General features: G+C 40.6%; 1 protein-coding gene across 1 annotated transcript in view; it reads left to right on the top strand.

Moving 5' to 3' along the window:
- The window catches only part of PTPRO (protein tyrosine phosphatase receptor type O), a 158,272-nt gene extending 138,906 nt beyond the window's left edge, over nt 1-19,366 (top strand). The window contains exons 17-27 of the mRNA XM_050905772.1: nt 414-497; nt 3,907-3,942; nt 5,457-5,538; nt 6,584-6,674; nt 7,183-7,259; nt 9,631-9,765; nt 10,769-10,891; nt 12,445-12,599; nt 15,088-15,223; nt 17,580-17,700; nt 18,844-19,366. Coding sequence (XP_050761729.1) covers nt 414-497; nt 3,907-3,942; nt 5,457-5,538; nt 6,584-6,674; nt 7,183-7,259; nt 9,631-9,765; nt 10,769-10,891; nt 12,445-12,599; nt 15,088-15,223; nt 17,580-17,684 — 1,024 coding nt within the window. The 3' untranslated portion in view covers nt 17,685-17,700; nt 18,844-19,366. The remainder of the gene's footprint in view (nt 1-413; nt 498-3,906; nt 3,943-5,456; nt 5,539-6,583; nt 6,675-7,182; nt 7,260-9,630; nt 9,766-10,768; nt 10,892-12,444; nt 12,600-15,087; nt 15,224-17,579; nt 17,701-18,843) is intronic.
- Nucleotides 19,367-25,804: the final 6,438 nt, after the last annotated feature.

Here is a 25,804-nt window from a genome sequence, read left to right as displayed (position 1 = left end):
ACTATGCCTGTCCTGAAATATCTCAAAACATCAGAAAACAGACTTAGCACCACCTATGTAATGGCCATAAACCTGTGGATGAAATTTTCAAACACATTTTACTCCCTGAAAATCTGCCAGTTTATCAATTAACATTGATTTAGAATAACAGGCCTGAATCAATACCATAAAACACATTTATTTTGGTCTTATAGAATTTTATGTTAGATAGCTGAAAATCCTGCATAGGGTGTCAGGTTGAGGAGTAAAAATTCTATGGATGCTAATAATAGTCTTATGAAGTACGTAAGAGGAAGCCTTTATGGGTTTAGCTGATTTTTAAAGTAGAATTTGCTGATCTCCTGATTTCTGTTTGTCTTACTAACTCTCCTCACTTTTTCATCTTTATGTATGTTATTTATTAATGCTCACAGGCGTAGAAGTGTATTTGCTTTCCTAACTCTGCTACCCTCATGCCTTTGGACTGATTATCTTTTGGCATTTTATATTAATCCTTGGTAAGTGATTTACTTGTTTTTCCATATGCAATGTGTAAACAATGTTAATTTCTATTACATGAAAAATGTGTGATACCTTTGCTTTCAAATGGGTCAAAGCTTTTGAAGATATAATTTTCTTGTACTAGAACATAGATTGGAGAGGATGTGGGTATCAAAGTATTTGCTACCCTGCTTCATCTAGTTTGTCTGTTTATGCTCCAACCCATTTTGGTATTAAAAAGCTAATCTTACGGTGGTCATCATATTCATCTCATTGCTCTCTTTGCAATTTTTGCCACTTCGTTATAAGTCCTGGCTTCTTCTGTCCCAGTTATTCATCTGTTCATTGCCTGGCATTGCCTTCTGCTGCTGCTGCTTTTCTATTACTAAAATTGCTTGATCATGCCCCACCTGTTTGGTGTGTGATGTCAAATACCTTAGTTTTTAAAGGTGCGGTTATGCTCTCCTAACATCAGTAAAAGTTTTGCTTTTGGAAACAACAGTTCACTGAGAATCGATACAAACTAGCAGTCCCAAAGTATAAAAGTTGGGTCACTGTGTGCGTGTCTGTGTATATGTGTGTATATTTAATAGTTTAGTCTGTAAATAATTTATAAAGACTTAGTAAACAACCGATTGGTTTTTTTGAAAATACCTAACCAACAAAGCCACAGGGTCTATTTAGAATCAAAACTGTTTTACAAACCATTTAACAAATAATTGTAATTGACTATGATCTAAAAATGCTTAATTTATATAAAAGAAACTTAAGTTCCTGATGGTTTTGAGTCCAAGGTATAGTGATTTGCAAAAATGCGGTACCAAAGTTAAGATTTACTTTTGACTGAACGTTTTCCCTGATGTTACCGTATGGCACCAAAGCCCTGGCAGGCAATCATCGACATCTTCAGCATAGGGATTTCTGAGACTGGTTTTCCTTGGGTCACATTCAGTCTGTAGAAAAACCCATCTAAATTTTCAGTGGCCCCAGAAATGAGTGGGTTTATGTAACTAAAGAAAGGTCCGTTTCTTCTCCCATGAAAATGAAAGCATGTTCTCCCCACACGCCCAGCGGAAGAGCAGATGGAAGTCTTCCACATCTCTCCAAGGCTAATATTATATTGACTTGTAACTTGTCTGATGTCAACTCAACTAACTATCGATCAGAGCTGCACAGTGATGGAGGATCAGACAAGCAGTTTATTATTGTGGAGGTCACACTGATCTCTCTTAACTCTCTACTGGTCAAGAAGCCCAAGGTGGCCACTGTCAATGGCACTGCTGGAAAAGAGTCATCATCTTCTTTTGCCCTTTTGCTTCTTTTTGTTTAATATGCATTAATACACATTAACTCACCTTTCCAGATGTATATCTTTTTTCAGAGGTTTCTTCTTCAATCAAGCTGCCTCGTTTAGTCTAGATGACCAAGTTTAAAGGAGCTGAAGTTGAATGAGATGAGGTTAATCCCTCTCTTTGTATTTTAATCTGTAGGGTAAACGGAAAAACAGATGAAACACCAGCTAATGTTTCAAATGTCTTTGTTTTGTACACAAGTTGGTTTAAAACATTTATGAACATTCAGGAAACAATTGAAATGCTAAGAAACAAAGGCCTCTTGAGACTATCAAAGCACAAGAAATTGTTGCTGAGAAATGGATGTCAATCATTTGTTTTATTGCCTCTTGAAGTGTTCCTTGGAGAAGCATTCTTAGAAGCATTCCCATCATAAACGGCATTTAGTTATTTTTTCCTTTTGAAATGAATTCCAACGTGCCTGACATTAAAAGGCTTACCACAGTCACAGGGGATAGAAATGTGTTGAATAATTTAGAGAAATTAATTTTAAGATTTCTTTGGAAAAAATCTTTGAAGATGTAGAATAAATACTACTAGGCTATGTGTATAGTACACATGAATGTACAGATACTATACAGCTAGTATCTGTATAGATAACATGGTAGGCTGAAGAGGTTTATACTATTTGCAAAGTAAAGCTTTGCAAAGTAAATCTCCACATTTGTGTAAAGCTGTTATTGCTATGGCTCTTGTTAATTGCAGGCAAACCTCCATATCTAAATGGAAATGTACCTTGACAAGATAACAAAATTACTACACATTGTGGCTGCTCCAAAACCTGAACATTTTGTAAAACTTAATTTTGGAAATGAATAATTTTTTTTGTTTAATTTCACTTCTAAACTTAGCGGGGTAGAAAAATAAAAATACTCCACTTTTTAATATTTCTTTCTATATATTTTCATTGTTTTGAAATTAAAAGTCTTCACCTTTAATTTGCTAACTGAAGCTGTGACCCAAGTTATCTAGAAACCATTTTAATATCATAATGAAATTAAAAATAGCATTATTATAAAGTGATGAATGAACAGATATTGTTTAATGCCCAGGAAAAAAAAAATGACACTACTTAAAATCCCTTCTGAGTCAGCAAGAATCTATTTGTGCTCTGTGGCTGGTTTAACAGAGGGGATCAGTGTTCTCAGACCTCTAGCCAAATTATTCCAGGGTGCTCACTTTGTGCATTTAATCTTATTGATTGCTTAACTTTTTTGTGGCAACAACAAAATGAACACACATATCCCCCTCCAAAAAACCACATGCTGCTAGTTAGTGTAGTGCAATTCTTAAGTCCATACCTTATGGGTTATATTGCTTAACACTCTCATAAGCTTGCTTGCAATTGTCGCTAGTGAATTATATCACTTATAAATCATGTGAAGACAGTGTATTACATGACTGGCATAATTATCTCTAGCTGTTAAAAGTCAATTAAAATTATCCAAGGTTTAAGCTTGAGTCCCACTGAAGTCAGTAGGGTATTTGCCATTGTCTTCATTGATCATCATAAGCAGGTTATGAAATGGGTGAGAAATAGTGTTCAGGCCCTTTCCTTTTTCCTTCGCCCTTCCTTGAGTTTGCAGATGGTGGTCTTCTCCCTTTACCCAACAGATGCTTCTCATTCCCAGTTGCTCTCTAGTGTTGGCAACCAGTTTCCCAGCCTGCTAGAGCCGGAGCGGAGCAGCCCGGCGTGCACCGTGGTGCCCCATCCCCTGCAACAGCACAGCTGCCTGCAAGGCTCTGCTGGGCTCGGGCCCCAGGGACTTGGCCCCAGCCCACCTGAAGCCAACGGTGCTGTTGGGTCAGGATTTGTAGAGAGCTCGTTGCTTGCGTTGGGCACAGGTTTTCCCTTTCACAAGCAGGTCATTCTCAGAGCCACAGAATGGAAAATGCATCCCATTGGTGTCAATGGAATTTTTTCTATCATCAGCTTAAAAATGTCCAAGATATTATCACTAATCTCATCCTGAGTATGATCGTAATGAGAAAACGTACGTTTTTAAATCAGTACTAACTTTCAATAAAGACTATACAATGGTTTAATGAATGACAAACACTTTTTTTTTTACAGGAGTAAAAATGGATTAAAGAAGAGAAAGCTGACCAAGTATGTAACTTCTCTGATATTTAAAGAAATAAAAAAATATATCACCTTAGACAAAACATGCATTGTGGAGTACATGGTATAGTGATATTGCAGTTACAGATACAGAAAACTTCCTGATAAACACATCCTGAGAGAGATATCTGAAGGCAGAAAACAAACAACAATTGGACAAAAGCAACAGATAGGTTGTGGTTAAACAGCTCCTTACTGATAGAAAATCAGTCATCAGGGAAAAGATCAATTACCCAACTTAGTGATTCCAACAGAGCTTATCCTTAGTTAAAAATGACAAATGGTGAAAAACTGGGATGCATTTGTTTCTAGTGATATTTCCCTCTTGACATGAGGCTCTCATTACAGTTGTTGCTAGAACATTAGATCATTAATGCTAAATGGTAAACAGGAGTAATTAAGTGGTGATAAGACAGGTTCCTTTGGGCATATTGCCTCAAAGTAAATGAAAAGATTACTGTGTACGTGCTTCAGTAGCTTGTAAATTAGAGCATGATAATTAGGTGAGGGAAGCTGTTGACTTGTGTTTCGTTATTCAGAGTGTTAGCCTAATTATTTCTCCATTATGTTCAGAGGCTGTGCCTGTACTAACAGATAGACCCTCACCTGGTGAAAGTGTAGAATGATGGGAGTCACTAAATTAAGGCTAATTTATACCTGCTGAAGCTCTGCATGGTTTTGTATAGTTATATGCCACTTTTTTTAGCCACCCTCTCTCTGGGAGGAGAATTTGACCTCTAATGAAAAATGTGTATAGTTCTCAAAACCAGCAGAGAAAGCAGTCACAGCAATGGCATCCAAAATGCTGTTTTAGGGGATTTTTTTTTTGGTGGACCTCCTAAAAAAACCAAAACCTAAATATGAAATCCGTTTTTCTGCATGAGCAAAGCTCAGATGAGTTTTAAAAGTTTCTCTGCCAGACGCGAAAATATCTGAAAGCAACATTTTACATGGCACAAAAGGCAACTTAAATGAAGCAGCAGCTGCTCTGGTGCCAGAAGCACGCTGGTGGGATGGTACTGAGAGTCAGTCTGTGAAGGGGTGCTGGATCACTGCTTATTGTGGTGCCACCTGTGCCTTGAGGACATACCCACCTGCAAAAGCAGTTCAGGGGTCAGGGAATCGTAGGAAGGGTGCATGGGCCATTTCCCTCGCCTCAGACCAGTGGTTTCCCTCAGGTAGGACAACCCCCCCAAACCAGGGTGCTTACTATCAGCAGCACCAGCAGCTGCAGCATTGAGCTCACCCGGAAGGATCAGCACCCCTCTCTCAGCCTCTCTTTCTGGTGCCGTTGTGGTATGATGCAGGTAATGAGCAATATGCCCACCGTTTGGTCGCACTGAACCACAGATTTTTTTTTTTTCCTCTTTATTGTTGCTTTCTAGCACTAACAGTTGCAAATACATATTCATGACTTGATGGTATTCTGGGGGAAAATGGAAAAAAATGTACTAAAAAAGTTTGGGTTTTTTTCTTAATTTCTGTGTGTTTCTCTTTTAAAGCCCTGTCCAGTTGGATGATTTTGATGGATACATCAAGGATATGGCCAAAGATTCAGATTATAAATTTTCTCTGCAATTTGAGGTAAATCTGTGAGGACTCTGTCCTCTCCTAGCTGCCATGCCTAGATCAGCTTTTTCCAGATGTTAGGTTTGCGGGGTGTGTTCCTGTCCTCTGTGTTGTTTAATGTGCGCTGTTGCTAGGTGGGCCAGCTTCACTTCCAGTTCTGCAGAATTTAAAAGTGGACCTTGGTGTTGTTAAAGACTGCATTTAGTAAGCTGATTTGAGTGGCTCATCGCATTCGATTCCAGATAATTGTCAGACCGACACACTTCCTTTAAGTTTAGGATGTGCTGGCAGCCTGAATTGAATTCAAGATTTTAAAGTCTTTGTTTTATTTATTTAATGCACTTAATTTGAGGGGAAGCATTGGAATGAGAGGGTAACATCAAAAATGTCTTTAAGAGCAAGGAGGTCTCTCTAAGACCAGTTCAGGTACATTCTCTTAGTTACCCAGAATTTAAAGTCAGTTTAGTAATAGAAAACGAAAAAGCTCCTATCCTAGGGTTAGCTCCCAGATATTCAAACATGGAAAGGGAGTGGGGAGGACTGTCAGGGTGTTACCACCATTCTGGGTGGCTGACATGTTCCCTTCCTGCCAGTGAAAAGTCCTCTGATGCATCATATATTAGATGTAGCTACTGAAGGTAATGACTAGAAAGATCTTCCAAGCATTCCCCAGTATCAAGATCAAAAGCCACTTGAGGACTTGAAGAAAACCCTTTAAGTGGGGTGGATGACCACCACAGAAATAACTTATCAACCCCCTGGTTTAACACTATTTTGGCTAATTAAGTGTGGGTAGAGAGGAGCAGTCCACAGTCACAGCCTTGGATGGCAGCAGCACGTTAGCAGCATCAGCAGGAGAGACCACATCATTGCTCTCTAGCTGTTCGGAGCGGAACTCAGAGGCATCAGATAAGGAAAGTCAGTGTAATCCTGCTGTCAGTTTATAAAGTGATTTATGAACGTTTTCAGTCTGGTACCTGCCACAAGTAATCACTTCACAAAGACTTATTTTTGAGTGTTTGTGAGTTTGACCTTGGCGTTTTTCTTTCTGTTACCTCAGGAGCTAAAACTGATTGGGCTTGACATACCCCACTTTGCTGCTGATCTGCCCATGAATCGCTGTAAAAATCGCTACACAAATATCCTGCCATGTAAGTACAATACATACATGCTCCTGTGAAAGTCCCTTGAGAGGGAAAGAATAGTTTTAATAAGAGAATTGGAGAATCAGGACAGATTTTCTGACTGATAAAAGCCTGTTCTAAAACCTGCCCTTAGAGAGAACCAGGCAATAGATGTTTTTCGTTAGCTTTGAAGAGACATAGCTTTCTGGGGATGTTTATCAAGGCAGGAGTTTGGAGGTGAGAAACACAAGGTCATTTCTACTACTGAGTAGTGTTACTTTACTTCTCTTACGATTTTAATGAAACCTAAGAGAGCCCAAAGGGATGGCAGTTGGAGGCTGTATTTTGCAGAACAGTAATGATGGTGCATCCGTGTAGTGTTTACTGAAGCAAACATTGCTCTCTGTTGGTAAATATGAGCATTTTCTATTTTTTAATAGACTTCTTTCAGTTTTTATAGGATTAATTTTAATTTTGCCTAGTTGGAGATGAGTGCCGTGTTTGAGAGACAGATTATTTCTTTTTCCTTTTGCAGATGATTTTAGTCGTGTTCGGTTAGTTTCAATGAATGAAGAAGAGGGATCTGACTACATTAACGCCAACTACATTCCTGTGAGTACAGAGACTTGGTCAGTGTAAAGAACTGTGTCCTGCAGAGCAGTTAGACCGTGTCACCTGCAAATAGCACAATATCTCCTGGAGCCTCAGTCATGTTCTCAGCATCTCTTCAGCTTCCAATATTGTGCCTACAGGGAACTGTGCTTTTCACCAGCCACTAAAAAAAAGGGGGGGGGAGGGCAAGATTTTTGGCAAATTCTGCTGCGGTAGCACTGGATGAGCTGTCAATCTTTGTGAAACCTAGACGGGACTGGTAAGGAAATGGGGAGGAAATGTGAAGTGATTCAGTGGCTTTTTAAGACAGCTAGGAAAAGCATAAATTTTTAAATGAGAAACTTTTCCAGGTTTCTACAGCACATGGAGAAAGGATTAAGCCAGACACTCCACAACTGACAAAATGCACACAGCCCAGATGGTGCGTGGAAGGAGCTTCCGCTTTCTGCCTCGTCTCTGGTGCTCCCGGTGTGCCTCCCTCTGCCTGGCACAGAGCAGCCATTTAGCAGGGAGCAGCACCCAGGGTTTTAGGATAATTAAAGTATACGCAGAGCTGTAGTCAAACAGTTTGACACTGAGGGTGGGCTAAAACCTCATCACCTCTTTCCACTCTCGCCTGAGCTTGTGTAGCCCCTCAGGCTTTTTTCTGCCACTGCCGCAAGGGTTTTCCCCTCTGTTATCCGCCCTTGCTGTGGCTCAGTGTAAGCCATGTTCAGGGAGAGCAATGTTTACTGGGTCGCTCTGCATGGAGAGGAGGTAGGACACTACAGCATCCATTTAGAAAAAGACCTTGCACTTGGAGACCATAGGCAGATGAGCATTTCTGCACCCTTGCCATGAACAGAAGACAGAGCTGGCCCTGGCTGTGCTGGAGAGAGCTGAGTCAGCATTATGGAAAAGGGAGGAGCCCTCAGATGAGTCGGTGAAACCACTTCTTTGTCACTGTGGCATCGCCTATACATGTACTGCTGAGCATGTTGCCTGCGCTTAGTTTCTATGTGTCAAGAGCATGAACCTAAACACTCAAGCTGCAAGTGCCTGAGCTCGCACTGAATCAAGAAAGAAAAATGTTCCAGCGTTCAAAAGCATCATTCACAAATGAGGAAACTTCTATGACATGGGATTATGGATAATAGGATTTTATGTAGCGGTCCTTTTCGGATTGCTCAGTTCTGCTTTTTATAGTTTACATCTCTTTAGTTCTACTTGTAGCATAACGCTGACCAGAGAAACTGGGACAGACATGTCATCTTAATGCTTGGCTTTTCCTGATGATTGGTTCTCCACTGAGTAGCTGCCTCCAAACACAGATACTCGTGGTGATCTGTGTCTCTGTGGTAATAGAGATTTGACACTTTGGTCAGACATAGCCCATGAAGACAAACAAACAGCAAATTCTGTGTAGTGCAAAAACTCAGATTGAGCTGACTTCTAGAGATATCTGGAGGAAGCCATTTATGGAAAGTGCTCCCAAATCATGAATATTTTTACAATCTGTGTGCTGTGGTGGCACAGAAATTGCCCAATTTACATGGGATCATGCTGTGTGTTGGATGTATCTTTTGCTCTTATTAGGAACATCAAATAACTTTCCAAATGCGGTTTTGATGCTACAATCTCAGCAAATATGGTTACAGCAGATGCCAAAATGGCCATTCTGTGGATCTTTTATTATCGTCTTTATAACGGTCTTTTGGTTTGGAGAGGGGAAGGAGTCTTTCCAACTAAAAGCATGTTGATAGGGATAGGAGAAGGAATACATAGATATAAAGCATCTGAACTTCAATGAAACATAGCAATGATAATCTGTTAAGGGTGTTGACTCAGCATGTTCTCTATTATTTTAAGCAGAATTGTAATTAATATTTTACTAATTTAAGTCCTTATGACATAAACACATACATATAATCTTGTTCATTGCTACCTTCCATTTATATCAGTGACTGAAAATCACCACAGGCACTGCTTGGGATAAGCAGGCTAAGCGTCTGCAATTGGTTTAATGTCTGTAACTAAACAAACCCATAAATTTTGAAATCTGGAAGAAGCTGGAACTTTGATTTAGGATTCTCATTACTTGTTTTTTTAATGTTGCTTTTCCTGCTGGCTGGGCAAAGGATTTGTATAGTAACAGCTTCATCTTCTGTCCTTCATTCTAGATTGCTTACATTTTGGGAGCATCAAAAACTGGCAAAAGTTGTAATCTCAAAATAAATTAAAAAAATCATGAAGTAGTTTCTTTATATTAAAAATCACTTTTAAAAGTAGAAATTGAACCCGAGCAAGCTAAAAAATACGTATGCCAGAGAAAAATATGTGTTCTGAAGCAGCAATCAAGTTGGTAAACAGCACCTGTCTCTTTGTTTCTTAGGGCTATAATTCACCCCAGGAATACATTGCAACCCAAGGACCACTGCCAGAAACTAGGAATGATTTTTGGAAGATGGTTCTCCAGCAAAAGTCTCAAATTATTGTTATGCTTACTCAGTGTAATGAGAAAAGAAGGGTATGTAACAAAATCCTGCACATAGTATAAAAGAAACTACACTGAAAACATATTTATTTTCTGGTGAGTGAATTTCTTTGCATTGTTTTCTGATCGTGAGGCAGCATCATAACCAGACCTGGAATGGCACTTCATTCACTTATGGCAGGCATTTCAGGATGATTAAGGGACTGGAGCATCTTTCACATGAGGAGAGGCTGAGAGAACTGGGACTCTTCAGCGTGGAAAAGAGAAGGCTCAGGGGATCTTGTCACTGTGTATAAATACCTGATGGGAGGGAATGGAGACAAGGGACCCCTCAGTGGTGCCCAGTGACAGGACAAGAGGCAATGGGCACAAATTAAAACACATTAAATTCCATCTGAAATCAGGAAACACTTTTTTACCATGAGGGTGACTGAGCACTGGCACAGGTTGCCCAGAGGTTGTGGAGTGTCCCTTGTTGGAGATATTCAAAAGCTGACTGGACATGGTCCTGAGCAGGCTGCTCTAGATGGCCCTGCTTGAGCAGGGGTAGTTGGACAAAATGACCTCCAGAGGTCCTTTCCAACGTCAACCATTCTGTGATTCTGCAATTTTAAGTTTAAATAATAATAAAATACTAGTATTATGCTTTACATTTTCCTTGACATTATAATAGAAAAATTTGGCATATAATTTATTTTTTTAATATGTATATTCTTGTTCCCCATGTTTTGTGCCTTTTAGACCTATTCTATTAGGAAAAGTAACAATCTACAAAGACACCATGTATTTCCATTCTTCACTGTACTAATGCTACCCTTCAGAAAACCAATGTATAGCTTATGTCCACAGTTACACAAATAGGAATGATCAGGTTGAAAGTCATTGCAGGATATATTACCTCTTATTGCAACATCAAGTAAATAGTGCTGTAGACATTTCTAAAACTGAGGTTCAGTATACTTTCGATTGTGCTTCTTATATATGCATACATATATTTATATAAATACAAATATGTATGTATTTATCTCCCTTCCAGGTGAAATGTGATCATTACTGGCCTTTTACGGAAGATCCTGTTGCATATGGGGACATCACAGTGGAAATGCTGTCTGAGGAGGAGCACACAGACTGGGTTTATAGGAATTTCCGAATTAGCTATGTAAGTGAAACATTTTGCATGGCCCTACTAAAAGAGTGGGAATAATTTCGGTCCAGCCTTTTCTTAAACTTCTGTCCATTTCTGGCATTCAGTGGAAAACACCTAAGAGAAAGATTGATGGCCTTACCTTCACTCCACACAGGCAAATGGCTAACTTGCAAAACTTTCCCCTAAAATTGTTGTCTCTGTGAATTTCTAGGCAAAGCGTAAGACTGAAACAAAAGCAGTACCAGAGTTCTGGATGTTTCTGTGGTGTCGATAATTAGTGACAAAAAATGTGTAAACTTCTTTTCCTTATCTCAGGCATATCTTCTTGCTATAAGCTATTCAAAACTTGAAAATACCAATGTAGAAATTGAATAAATTTTTCAAAAGGGCAATTCTGCAATATTCATATATTCCTATAAAGTATTAGAACACACGTGAGAGCATGTGGTTTCCAAATTAAAGCTGTTCAGATTTTCAAGCATTTCTTTCCAGCTTTGTTTCCTGCACCAGCTCATTGCCAGCACCAGCTCGTGAAGGAAAGGTTAGAGATATGGAGGGGACATGAAAAAAGCTATGCGCTGGCATGTCGACATTGGCCCAGGACCTTAGTCCTGCTCAGCCATGCCTCACTGCGTTACAAAGTGCGCACAGGGTGCAGGCTAGTAGCGCAAATGCGTAAAACACGATGTGTTGGGCTGTTGGCATCCTTTGAAAATAATGATGAGACTGCAGTTTGCAGTTCAGGTAAACTGTCCTTTACCAAACCCAGGGCAGCTACTTCAGAGTCTCGTGTACTGATCTCATTTTTTAATATCCTCTGCCTATGGATCTGCTGTCGCCTGTGACTGGAGAGAGGTTAATGCAGTAGGGTTATTTAGCCTGACCCAGAATGGCAAAACTAAAGGCATTGCTTGCCATGGGTTTTGGTGATGACACCCCCCACCCCTCCCCATGTTTCGGGTTCCTTTAAGTGTCAAAGAGAAAATGAATTGAGGATCTTATTTCACCTAAAGCCACCAGAGTTTTTTGCATTATAAACCTTTTTTATAGTAATGGGCATTTTTCTAAATATTTTCTTTGCCCCTGTAATGATTTTTTCCTTCCCTTTTGGTATTTTTTTTTCTTTGAAACTTGAAATGAAAAACTCTCAAGAGTCCAGTCTTGATTGTTTGCCAACAGCATTGTTCTTTATCTGTGGCAAAATGAGAAAAGGAGAGGGAATGGAATTGAAAGAGGAAGAAAGCCTAAACTTGAAAAATGCAGCAATTCTTGATTTAAAAGCAAAATCAAATCAAACGACCACAACGAAAAAAAAGCAAAAAACAAATCCCAAACCCAGAAACAAGGGTTCATGCCCTTCTGATAATGATGGCCTGATACCCGCTCCTCTTTTTAATCAAATAGCATGTAAATTCTTTGCCATTTTTTTGGCTGACTTTACTTTCTTAGGCTGTATTTGGGAAAAAAAGACCACCACAAAATGACAAAAAACCCTCAGTCTGACTAAGCATGACTGCACTGTTAAAACTCCTGTGAACTTGCTGCTGTTCTGCTTCTCCCATTAGGCTGATGAGGTGCAAGACGTGATGCATTTTAACTACACTGCCTGGCCAGATCATGGTGTCCCCACGACCAACGCTGCCGAAAGCATCCTCCAGTTTGTACAGATGGTCAGGCAGAAATCAGCAAAGAGTAAAGGCCCCATGATCATACACTGCAGGTAAATGCTTCAAGGAAATGGAGAACTAAAGGATGTAACTTATTAAAGAGCTTGGGAAACAGTTGGAAGGAGAGATTTTGGAGTTCTGCTCACCTGTTAGCTGGACATGGTTCTCTCTGGTGTTAAGGGTAAAGGATTAGTCCCCTGCTTTGACTACAGTGGGGCTGGGATTGCAGCCTGGAGCCATAGACACCAAGGCATTTCTTTCTAGAGGAGAGTCATCTCTTTGGATGTTATCAACAAATGGCTTCAGGAGGTGCTGCAGGCGATCCTGATTTACACCAGCTCAGAGCTTGCCCCTGCCCTCTCATTTCCACATCTTTCTGATGTGGATGGTGAGGTCCAGCCAGCAGCCTGCCGCAGCGTGCTGCTCCCCTGCAGATGTGTGTCTCTATACAGATCCTCCTCCGTTGGTCATTCAGCTTTCGGTACATTCAGGAGGTGACATGAAGAGCGCTATCCTGTGCTAGCAGTAATACCAGTATCCCATGCTAACAGTTATATGGTTTTTTTTCTTTTTTTTTTTTGGGAGGAAGGTTGTTTTATATACTGTCAGATTTCTCTCTTGTGCATCATCTGGCCTTTTATGAAGATGCTCATTTACTTGGCTTCTCTGGGGGCAGCTGCCACGTTAGTGATGATATCATACCAGGCTGGTTCCTGATGCAATTCTCCCAATTGACTTCAAACCTCTTTGTGGCTCCTCGTGCGAGAGCTACTCACAACAGATTTCTCAGAAATATGTAAATAGATGGTTTGCAATGGATGAATACATGTATGTTACGGTGACTTACTCCTAATGGAAGTCAAGGCTTGATGAAATTAATCTCGGCCAACCCTACATCACCCACCCCAGAGGCAGCAGTTACATTGCTGCACAATGTCTCAGCACCCTCCAGCGCTGTCTTTCCTGGTGCTGATGTGATAGTCAGCACTGACTGTCTCTTGCCACCACTTTGCACGCTTTCGAGAGCTCCTTCCCAGAAAACAGTCTTTTAGAGCATTATCATTTCTAGTTTCCAGATATAGCACTTAATGTTCTACTGGAATACCAAACAACAACAGCATTTGTAAATGCAGCAAATCATGCAGCCCTCCCCTGTAATTTAATGGAGAAATTCATAGAGGATATTGTTCTGGGAGTCCTAATATTAAGAAAGGTGCTAGTAAGCCAGGGAAGAGATTTATATGTAGTGTTGTGAAATCAAACCCCTTATATACTACTTAATTGTTCTGGGAAGGAATAGAAGCAAGTATCAGAGCGCTGGGTAACAATGGTAGTATTTTCTTTTTAATTAGGATGCTTCTAGCAGCAGAGAGAGATATTTTCAGATGATAGCATTTTTAGAGCACATTGTATGTCTTAGACCACATAGATTAAAAGTAGCAATGCTATGAAATTAGTGGAAGGGGGGGAGAAAGAATGTATTGATCAACTCCTACAGCAATTGTTCTCAAACGTTAAAGAAGGCACAGAATGAATTTATCATTAATGAATCTGTCAAATAAATAGATCAGAAATTTCATTGTATTCATCTCATTTGAGATATTGACACTTTTGTTAAACACAAGCAAAAAAACCCCAACCTGTTTCGTGACAGTTATGTTGAACTGTGTTGAGATAAACTGTTAAACTTTATTGCAAATATTTTCAAGGCTTTTCTGAAAAATATGACAAGACAGCAGAAAGAACTTTTGCTAAGACACACACTTCTATCCTTAGTAGTAGGCATGGTGTTGGGGTGCTATGTGCAACTTTATTAAACCTCTAAAGCCACACTCATAATGAAATCAGACTTAAACGTTACATGTGAAATCACAATGCAAAGAATCATATGCACGTAAGAATCTCTAAAACAGCATATCTTTTTTCTGGTCACTAAGCTTCCCTTTGGGGGGGATGAAGATTTGTCAGGCGAGTGGTTGCTGACTATTTCTGTCTCATGCTCCCAAGGCAGAAGTCCTGGAGCGTAGACTCTTTTGGGTGGCTTGTCCTTTGAGGATGAACTGCAGTAGTGCAGTGCCTTTGCAAAGCTGAGAGCTTTGCAGTGTGGAGAGCTGTGGAACTGAATAGTGCTGGTTCAACCCCAGCTGTCTCTGTGCAGCAATCATTGCCGAGCGGGTCTCTGCAGTTATGGCAACAGCCCCTGTAGTTAGAGATGTCTCATGAAATCTTTGAGGGGCGCAGTGAAAGTAGGAAGAGCAGACGGCTCAGGGCGGATGAGGGTGTGCATACACATTTTGCATGGGAGTGCATGAAGAGGAAGGTGAAAGAATTGCAGAGCCATTCACTCCATACATTCTGCCTAAACAATGGATGAAGGGTTGCACGGCTTTAAATCCTACAGATTAACCAGCCTGTCTGACCTCAGATTAGCTACATCTGATTATCGCAGCTGCATGACACCTGCTTTTTGCAGTGCCACTGATTTTCCTGTGTCCCCATCAGAAAAGCCTGACATGAGATGCATGTCTGTGTGTGTTGCAGTGCTGGAGTGGGACGAACAGGAACCTTCATAGCCCTGGATCGGCTCTTACAGCATATCCGTGATCACGAGTTCGTAGATATATTGGGCCTAGTGTCTGACATGCGGTCCTACAGAATGTCCATGGTGCAGACAGAGGTAAGATCAGTTCACTTCAACATTGTGAATGTATCGTCGGATCTATTTCATACCTCTCTGTAGCACGTTCTTATCCAACATCTGTTGTTCCCCCTGAACACTTGACAAAATAGCTATGAATAGATACAATTAAGTTTTCATCTTCATTGTAATATTGTCACGTTATCAATCTGCTGCATAGGTGGGTCTGATAATATATCTACAATCTCACTGATATCTTCCAGAGGGGATGAGTTATTCTCACCTTCTGTGAAATTAATATGCAAAAAATGCATTAGAAGAGATTAACATATGAAATTTTTCAAACCATTTTGAAAAGAATTGGGCTTGCTGAGGGGATTAATGGCTCATGAAATGATATCACTATCGGACAGCCAGTCATGCTTGTTCAAGAGGGTATCATCTGGCTAAGCGTAGGAACTCAGTTACACAATGGTAATACAAATAACAAGGAAAACAGACAAAAGGATTGTGAGTCTGCCAGACACCCTCCTTGCCCCTCTCCCTGCCCAGATACCTACTGGATACTTCTTTTTCTGTTTTTAAGGCAAATGTCAGGAGAATAGTCATGTTGTCAGAATATACAATGGAAAAAAAAATTCACAAACTCTTTTTCCAAAGCAGAAGCTTTTATGCATCTGAAACCTTCCAAGGTCCTCTACTAGTGAAGGAAAGGCTTCATGCCTGTTGTACTTTTCACTGGTGAGACACAGCATAAGCTGGCAACCTCCATACAGTTGGAAGTGCCACCATCACCGTTTGCAGGCTAGGTCTGGCAGATAATTTGTCGCCAGGGATTGTGTAACCCAGAGCAAAGCAAAGAAGACTTAGCAGGGAGAGGAGAGGAGGAGGAAAACCTGCAGGGACAACAAATAGCATCTAGAAATGAAAAAAGGTCATTATTCTCAGATCATTCTAGATCATTCCTATCAAACTACCACTTTTCCTCACAATTCACTATATTAATCCAAAGGCAGATCCTTATGTAACCAGAGAAACAAATCCTAATGGTTTATTTCAGCTGCAACTATGTTACCCCTCAAAGGTGATGTGATTTTTATTTGATTATTTTTTTTTTCCTTTGACATACAAACTCATTGCCTGCCTGGGGCTGATGTCAAGGGCTGGGCTTTGGCGGTCACTGAGCTCCTGCTGCTCCAGGCAGTGGCCAAGCCCGGCCGCAGAGGTCACTAGGTGGCACTGGCACTCAGGCGCAGAGGCCACCGAAAAGGCTTGCCTTACAAAACCTGAAACCACACACGGCTCACCTGGGTTCACGCTGCCTCGCACACTGGGAACTTGGCAGTGTCTCGCTGAGCAGTTTAAAAAAAAACCAAATGGCACAGGCCCAGAAAGGGGGTTAGATTGGAGAATACCCTGAATGGAAACCAGTCACTCCGAATTAGTGGGTGTGAGGAAATCCAGGCATTTCTGTGGTCTGAAACATGCTTCAAACTCATATTGATATCTGCTGGCATCAGCAGACCGCTGGGGACAGAGGCTGAAATCCAGACTCGGGTTTAGGGACAGCTGTTTTTGCTTGAGATCCACATACTCCCTGTGCCTAGTGCACATAAAGCTTAGTGTAAGGATTCATCAGGGTTTGCCTTCTCTCTCTTTGAAATCTAAAAGTCATCAATTAAGGTTATTCCAAATTGAATTACAGTGTTTAATCTGTATGATGATAATGCTTAGAAAAGCCAGTCCATAACCAAAACCAAAAATAACCACAGTCTTGCTGCACAAAAACCTGTCCACAAATATAACGGTGCATGTGATTGACCCGACTTACTTACAGGGTCATTTGCACAGAGGTTGATAACTCCCCAAATGATTAACTGCTCTGTGAACAAAATCAAGTTTCAGCTTTTTATTGGTGAAGAAGTCAAGCACTAAGGAACAGGAAGTTCATTAAAATATGTCAGGTGCATATGTGTCATGGATGCAATTTGTTGCACATAAAGCATCCAGGTACCTTTCTGGGAATTAATTCATTTTTAGGCAATAGTAGACCCACTTTAGCTTAGATCCAACTGAACTATTGTATTGTGTTGTGTTGTGTTGTATTCTATTCTATTCTATTCTCATCTCCCATCATCATTCAGGTTGTTAATAAGTGATTATGATGCCAGGGCAGCTCAAGCGGATTTTGTGCTTCCTCAGCTGCTACCTGTAACAATTGTCAGCTATTATTTTGGGAGCTGACAACTCACTGTACATTGCGAGGGGCTAAGGAGGGAGAGACGGAGAAGCTGTGCAGGCTGTTACTGTGAACTATCAAACTGTTGCACTGTTTGGGTTTTTGTCATGCTTTCCACGGTGCAAAAATGCCCACTCATTTGGTCTTTTCTTCCAGGAACAATACATTTTTATTCACCAGTGTGTGCAACTGATGTGGCAAAAGAAGAAGCAGCAGTTCTGCATCAGCGATGTCATATATGAGAACGTCAGCAAGTCCTAGTTCAGAGTCACAGGTGGTAAGTCAGGCAAGCCCAGCCCTGCACCAAGCCCACAGCCTTGCGTCCCAGCTGCTTGGCAGCAACCAGCGTCACGGGTGTTTGCTCTAGGAGCTTTGCTGATGGTTTGGAGCTTTCCGGGCCTCATCCCCTTCTGAGCTGATGTTCACATGGAGGGTGCGAGGAAAATCCCTCTAGCCTCTCGCAGTAAATAATCCACTATACTTTGCACGGCACTGTAAGAGTATATTGGCTCACTCATCGTTCGAGGAAAAAGAGAATGCAGAAATCCTGAGTGAGCCATCTGACCATTCCCTGTCACTTGTCCTAACACTCCTTACAAAGCTTAAAGGAGGGGAGGACTTTAATATCTTCAGTCATTCTCAAGTCACTTATCAACTGCCAGGTTACCAAGGCCAGCAGAGTTTTGGGGATGCTCTGCCAGCCGTGCTGTTGTGGCAACAGAGCCTGCTGGAGGGCAAGATGGTAACCAAAAAGCTCTGCCGTGAAACACAGGAATTTTTTTCATAAATCTAGAACCAGGGAACAGGAGGGATCTCAAACTGGTACCACCATTAGCATAAGCGAAGCAACCATCTTGCCTTTCTGCTGAGCCCCAGTGCCTGACCTGTTGCATGCAACCAGCCCAGCCCAGTCCCCAGCTGCAGAGGAAAACACATGGCTCTGACCTACCAAGAGGTTTGCTGGGGGGGACAAGCTGTGAGAATGTACGTCACTGCTGTTTAAGCTAATGAGCTTTAGTTCATTAGGTGGCAGTAATAACCCAGCCATAACCTTAATATTTGCTTTTGGGTGAAGCAGGAAGCTACAGAGTTTCAACACAAACTGGCTTCTCAAATAGCGGGTGGAGAGCTGGGCTGTGGGCACCAACACCAGCTGTCTCCGCTGTGTGTCTGTGGCGTTGCACACATGCCTTTATTAGCCTCTGTGTATGTCATTCCCCTGCCTGTAAAATGAACCCCCATTTGCCTCACTCTTCCTAATGTTCAGATAGTTTACTGTCTAATCTGAGTCCCAGAGCCCAGCTGCTTGTACTGGTGAGCTGCAGTCCCAGCCTGTATTGATGGCTGGCAAAAATAAATGCCAAGAACTGTATTTATTTCCTTTTTTATTTCTAAATCGTTCTGTGTTGTTCGGTTTCAGGTGAGACCATGAAGCACACCCATCTTCCCTTGCTTCTGACTTTTTTTCTTTTGATGGTTTGAATGGCCAGTTGTTCTGCCACGAGAGACCACTGCTTTGCAGTACGTGGACAATGAAAGAAAGAAACTTTTAACTTTCTGAAGCACTGGGGAGACAAAGCCTTAAGAAGCCTGCGGTGTCTTTTGAACTGTTTGATTTCTGGACATTTTTTTAAAATACTGGACCAAATTCAACTAACAACGTGAAGGCAAAGACACTATATGTGCATAAAATAGATTGCTCCAGAGTGTTGGGTTTTTGTTTGGGACTTTTGGTTAATTTTTTTAATTATTTTTTTTTCTGTGCAGGTTGGGCTTAAGGTTAAAGTAAGTGCAATATTTTTTTAATGGTTGACTGAAGAGCTTTCTTCATGTGTCACTGGTCTGTGCTAACGTCCATAGGAGAGCAGGCATTGTTAGTATCTAATAATACCTCATTAGTGAATAGCGAGGCATGAACATACATGAAGAAATCTGGAGATTGTGAAGAGAAAAGGGGGTGGGAGTGCGGGGGGGGGGGTTTGCTGGGTACATGGATTTGACTGTTTCCTACAGCACTGATGTACTTTGGGTCTGGGGGGAGCACAAGACCCGAGGAACGGACTGACAAGCAGAAATCCAAACCATGAAGCCTGAAGCTGAAGCAGGCAGCCGACACTGAGCGATGGGGTGGTTTCATTTCTTGACTGTGCTACTACTAATTAAGCAGAGGGATTGCTCTTTTCGCCAACCTTTTCAGTAACACCACTGATCAGGCTCTTGTTTTAGATGAATCTAATTGAAAGGCAGCTGAGTTTCAAGCTGGGATATCTTAGACTCCATTACTATAGCATTTAACTGTCCGAGCAGTCTACGGTGCCTATACCCCTCATTTGTTTATTATTTTTAGTAAGTATTAACCCTGTGTAAAAACGTGAAGCTGATTCAGGTTGGCAGGGGTGGAAAGGAAAAAAAAAAAAAGTGCTTTAATGGATGTAACTATTTCTCCGAGCCAGGAATTCACGATGTTACAAAAACAAGGTTTTGGCATGTGAAGGGCTGGTTATCACTTTATTGCTATGAGGGTGCCAAAGCATTGGTATGGATTCCTGCAGGGGCTTTGGGGTCAGGGCGGGGGGGGCTCTTTTCTTTTTCGCTGTCAGTTTCAGTTCTAGTCAGAACAATTAGCTATATATATTTTTTTTTTGTCTTTGTATAATTCCGGTACATCATTGTGTATTGTGACATGGATGCTGTCAGAATGGATGTTGATAGCATTTTTGTAACCTGTTGCTTTGTGTCACCTCATTGGAAGTTAGCAGCAATGGTACTCAATGTAAACAAAACAAACTTGAACTGAAAGTAAACACACTGGATTGCTTACCTGTGAAGAAGTCACTATCAGCGAAACAGCAAACGCACCTGCATATGCTTTTTATTCGCCCCGGGGCCTGCTATCGCCTGTCAGGGTACCAGGGTGTAGTGTGGTAGCTCAGCTACTTCCAGGAGCCTGATAACCTCCTTCAGATGATATTTGAATTTTTTCTTCCAAAGAGTTATTCCACTAGCAGGTAAATAGGTGTATATTCCTTTAATACCTACTTTGTCATCGTATTGGTTATAATGGAAAACTTCCTTCAAACTATCCCATCTATATTATGCAAAACTGCATAGACTTAACATAATCCCCCAAATAAAACAGGTCCTTGTGAAGGGTGCTGAAGAAACAGGACTCTACCTCTGATTATTAAATGGATATGATACAAATTGCCCCTCCCCTTCTCTTTCCATGCATCTAATACTATTTCCACAGTTTCCACTAAGCCCAGCCCTAAAGCAGAGATGCTGTTTCTCTTAGGATGCATAGAGATGGATGCAAAAGGGCAGAGAGCCTTGTCTTCAGGGAGCAGACTGCTAACAAGAAAGGCTTCAATGGTACACGTTTCTCTCTTATTTCACCAGTGTGCCTCAACTGGAGGGCTTGCCATTTCAGTAGGAGCAGCAAAGATTTGTCTGGCCTAATTTGAACAGAAGACAGAATTATAAATGAGCACTTGACCATTCAGACCTTGCCTTCACGCTTTTTTAAAAATATATTTTAGAGTTTCATTATATGTTTACTCAGAAAATATGTTCACATCCCTCTAGAGAACTAGCGGGGGGGGGGGGGAAAACAACCCACAAATGCTCTTGCTTTCTCATCTGCCTCCTCCCTCCTGCTGGCCATTGCCCATCGAGTCTACATTTATTCCTTATCATAGACCAGAGTAAGCAGGTTACTTTAAAAACATTCATGTGCATGCAAAATAGCACAGTGTGAGCTGACTGTAACAGAAGCTTGGCTGAACATGACAGGGTACAAGATTGCTACAACGATGCCAAAATCGCATTGTTGCAAAAGATATTGCCTGAATTTACTAGACAGTTTTTGAATGCATGTCAAAAAATTATTTCATTTGCATAGTAACAGGTGTGTATTTTTCCTTTAATAGCTACTTAATCACAAAATCAATTACAATGAAAACTTCTTCAGAAGAATACCTTTTCCTACCCCATATAGTACGCAAAAACGGCATAACTGGGTGTGTTGGGATGGCAGTGGAAACCACCTCTCCCAGAGTTCAAGACATAAGTAAGTAAAGCAATGAAAGAGTCTGGGAGACACTGTGGTTCGGAAGACTCATACAGAGCCTTTTAGCCTGAATCGACATGTCATACTTTTGGTTTTACCTTGTCACGCTCCTTGAAAGCAAGTCCAAAAGAACAATGTTTTGGACTCATGCTGCGTGTTGATACGGTTTCCAGCATCTGTCAAAATAAAACTCTCAAGTCATCGCAGCTGTAAAGCTGTCTGAAGCTTCAGGTTTTGTAATAGGTTTTTTGAATTATGGGTTTCATGCCTATAGCTCTGCTCACACCACAGATGCTCTACATTGATCTGCTGCTCTTATAGCAGCTACTGCCCCAGATGTATGTAAAAGCAGCTCTGCACAGTGAGTGACCATTAATTGAAACTAGGGCAGGTTTTCTCCTTGTTGCCTCATGCTGTGCACGCTGCTATGGAAGGAACAAAAAAGTAAACCTAAGGACGTGTTTTAGAAGAGCTAAGAAGTTTTTAGAGCCATGTGTGAAAGCATTGTCTCTCCTAGCGTGCCCCGTGCAGTGAGCCCTGACATACTTGGGTCTTCAGAGCCCTTTCCTTCCATCCTCACACAAGGATCAAGAACAGGTTGAGAAGCCTTACTTGTGCTTTGCTTCATTTTACAGGGTTTTTTCCTGCACCTAAGGAAGACAAAGTCGCCCCTTGTCAAATATTCAACATCATAATCTTAAGCACCAAAATGGCCCTTCCCTCCCTCAGTTCATTAACCACACAGTCACTCCACCTCCCTCCCCCTTCTAAATTTTTAAAGGGCTTGTGTGAAAACAGTAGTTTCATTCAGGCAGGCAAAAGCTGTTGCTTTCAGCCATTTCTTGTGAGAGGATAACGTTGTTAGTGCTGTTGAGACAGATGGGAGCGGAGTGGGGGGGGGTTTTGAACTTTGCTGCTGCTGTGACAGGCAGCAGTGGCGGCTAGGAAGCATCTAGGAAATCTCCCTATTTTCTTTCGTCTCCTCTTTTAATCTACAAATATTATCAAGAAGTAGAAGCACAGACTAATATCCTGATACTGGATTTGGTCTGGATGCTGAGGAAGTAGTAAAAGGCCACAGTTGCAACCTAAGCATGTAACTACAGAGAAACTGAAAAAAGATACTGGAGAGCCAAAGGCAGTTAAATAGGCACTTATTAGCAAAAATTTAACACAGCCACAGTAAAAATTCAACATGTTTGTGAAATATCTAAACACAGAACCCAATGCATGCTTAAAAATTCCCTCATGTTTGTACTTCCCATACATAACGCTGTTGCTTATTATATGTGAAGGTGAGAGGCTGAGCACAGAAATATTCCCTCAAATACTCTTGATAGATCAGACTCAATCCTTAGCCAGGGCTGTTTGTTTTGTGTTTTAGACACTACACAGACTCCACAGTTGAGGAAAAACATCATAGAAAAACTGGGCTCCTATAAAATGGTAGTTTGGCCAGAAACATGGGTTCCCATTCATAATCATGTTTCCCTTCTGCATGAGATGCAGCCCAGGAAAATGAGTGGAGATACCTGCTTGAACAAGGGTCTGGTATTCAAGTTATAGCTTGCTTCTGCATATGTCCTAAAAACCTGAAAACACCTTCACTTCCCACAATAAAAATAAAATAAAATAAAAATTCTGCTACTTACAGGTTTCCTAATTAGAAAGACTTAATCCACATCATATAGTTATTCATGGGTTTCTGTTTGTTCCTTTAGTTAAATTAGCAAAGTACTGATCTTACTGTCCAGCAAAGCACTTCCAGGGACACTTTCAGAGTTTCACAAACACTGACGAATACACTCAAAGTCACTGGGAGCTCTGCACATTCCAGAATATCATATCATTTTGGGTATCTACTTCTCCATAAACCATTGATATCTGCACACATCAATAATGTGGAAGTCTGCACTTACTTCCTAGCCCCCCAAAACCACCAACTTTTATATGGCACAATGCTTTGGAGCAATAAAAGTACATATAAAAATCTCACTTATATATCACAATTTGTCTCAGCACTGTTTAACATTTGAACTGCTAGACGGTAAGTAAACTGTTCCATGCATCAATATTGGTTAGAAGTGTTCTTTATGAATTAAATGTGAGGTTTCACAGTGGTTCTCTCTCCCCATGGGAACAAGCACACTAAAAGAGTGGGAAGAAGTGCCTTGCTGATGTTAAAAGGTATGTGCTTAGAAAGCATAAAACTGCTGAGTGAACATACGCTGCTAAACCTCTCTCCCTCCACCCAGTTAAAAAGGCAGACTCGATGGCAGCAAAATAGTAAAGTAGTTCCTATGTTACCAAACACGACTCCTTTTTCCATATCTATTAAGGCACTTTTTTGACATTTTAAAAACTGCTTTGTTTCCTTTTCAAAGACACTTTTCACATATCACATCTTGCTAAAATATTAGTGTTAAAAAAAAAAAAAATCCTCACTGCTCAAATCCTAAAGAAAACATTTTGAATGAAACACTGCATTTTACCACTGTTTTCATTTAAGACACTGAAAATTTTGAAGAAAACATTTTATTTTCATTTGAGGAACCCCAAATGAGATCTCCTTTTGATCTCTCATAACTGCCAACAAGCTGAAAATTCAAAAACTGCGCAGCAGAGGGGTGAAGCTCCCTGTAGTGCTTTAAACCGTCAAGGAAATTCCAGGAAAAAGGGAAATATCTGCCTTAATGCCATTCAGATTTCACAGACTGAAATCATAAAGTCTAGTTCAGCAAAGTTCAAGGGTAAAATACAACTTGAGTTGTACTGGGTTGTTAAGTCATTAGCAGTTAATTTAAAAACTATGCAAAAACACAGAAACAAACCAACCAACCCCCAAAACCCCAGATTATTCTGCTTATCACTTAAGTATATGGAATGGGTTTCCTGTTTTCCTTCCAAGTATCTCCAAAGATGCCTCTGAGCACACTGACCACATTCTAACTTGTCTGGCTCTTTCTATACAACTTAACAGCTACACAGAAACCCCGCTTCAAAAAAACCAGTTGTGAAGTCACCTTTTTTCTCTACAGATGAAACATGGGTGCTTCCTCCGAGACCTCCACAGGCTAAACTCCACAAAGTCTGAAGAGTCTCAGAGCTGATGCCTCCTTCTGGGCAAAAGCAAACCCTATGCTGAATGCTAGAATAAGCTTGCAGAGAATATGAATATTGGCTTCATATTTTGGTAATTAACAGGGGAATAGAGGTGCAGGTAACCACCACAATGCCTTTTATGGAATCAGACATACTTTCCATGAGAAAAGACAGTGACTCTAATTTTTAAATAGGAGTTTCAAAGACCTTTGTAAAAGCTTCCTACTCCTGGTACTTACAAGTAACAAAGCATCTATGTAAGAGTAGCTTCAGATCTTCCTTTATTTTCTTAGTCATTCACCACCCAGTGTAGGGGACTTTGCTGTACAGTGAACATTCTTCAGGCTAAGTACGGACGCTTACTAGAAAGGGTGGGGAAGAAGAAATTTTAAATGTGAATCGGAGAATACATCAAGCCTTTGGAGGTTTGGGCTTGACCTTTAATGATAGGACAGGCAGTGAGACGGACAATTTCCCTCCCTAAAGCTATGTATATAGGTTGAATGGGTGCAGTTATCATGCAGGTGTGCTGGTTCAAATGTTTCCTGTAGGGAGAAAGCAATGAAGAATCATCGTTTCTTTCACTGAGTAAGACAAAAATCCATTCCTTAGTGATTGCTATGGCAGTTGCAGTCTTCAGTTTGAGATTTATCACTTCTTGACCCATTTCTGGATAAGACTACATTTAATTGACAGGTGTAGAACCTACGTACTTTTCACAGGCATAAAGAATATATACGAAATGTAAAAATATACATAGACACATAACCAACACACAGAAGTATTTGTAAGGACATTTACAATAAATGGCACTAAACACCTTTATTAAGATTTTAATTTTTCTTTTATGAAAAATGAATAGGATTCTTTTTTCCCTTGTACGCAGAGGAAGAGCAAACTAATGGCAAAAATCAAGTAAACTTTCTTATTTCAATACCATCTTTGTAGCCACAAAGATACAACTATTTAACAGACAAGAAATACTGTTTATTGCAGACTTTAAGCTGATTCATGTGAAAAAGGCACTATGAAACTTAATCAAACTAGATGATTAAATTTGTCTAAATTAAGTGATATTATATATTATATATAATACATATATTATATATAAAATCACACAACCATGTGAAATAACAGAACATTTTGTGACAAAAATCATTGCATCTTCAAAAATAATATTTGCTGGAAGGGATGGTTCCTTTTCTCCCCC

Source organism: Gymnogyps californianus, chromosome 1, assembly GCF_018139145.2.
Source record: "Gymnogyps californianus isolate 813 chromosome 1, ASM1813914v2, whole genome shotgun sequence".
In the NCBI taxonomy this organism is placed as follows: domain Eukaryota; kingdom Metazoa; phylum Chordata; class Aves; order Accipitriformes; family Cathartidae; genus Gymnogyps; species Gymnogyps californianus.
The sequence above is the reverse complement of the archived record's forward strand: the minus strand, read 5'-3'. Positions and strand labels throughout refer to the sequence as shown.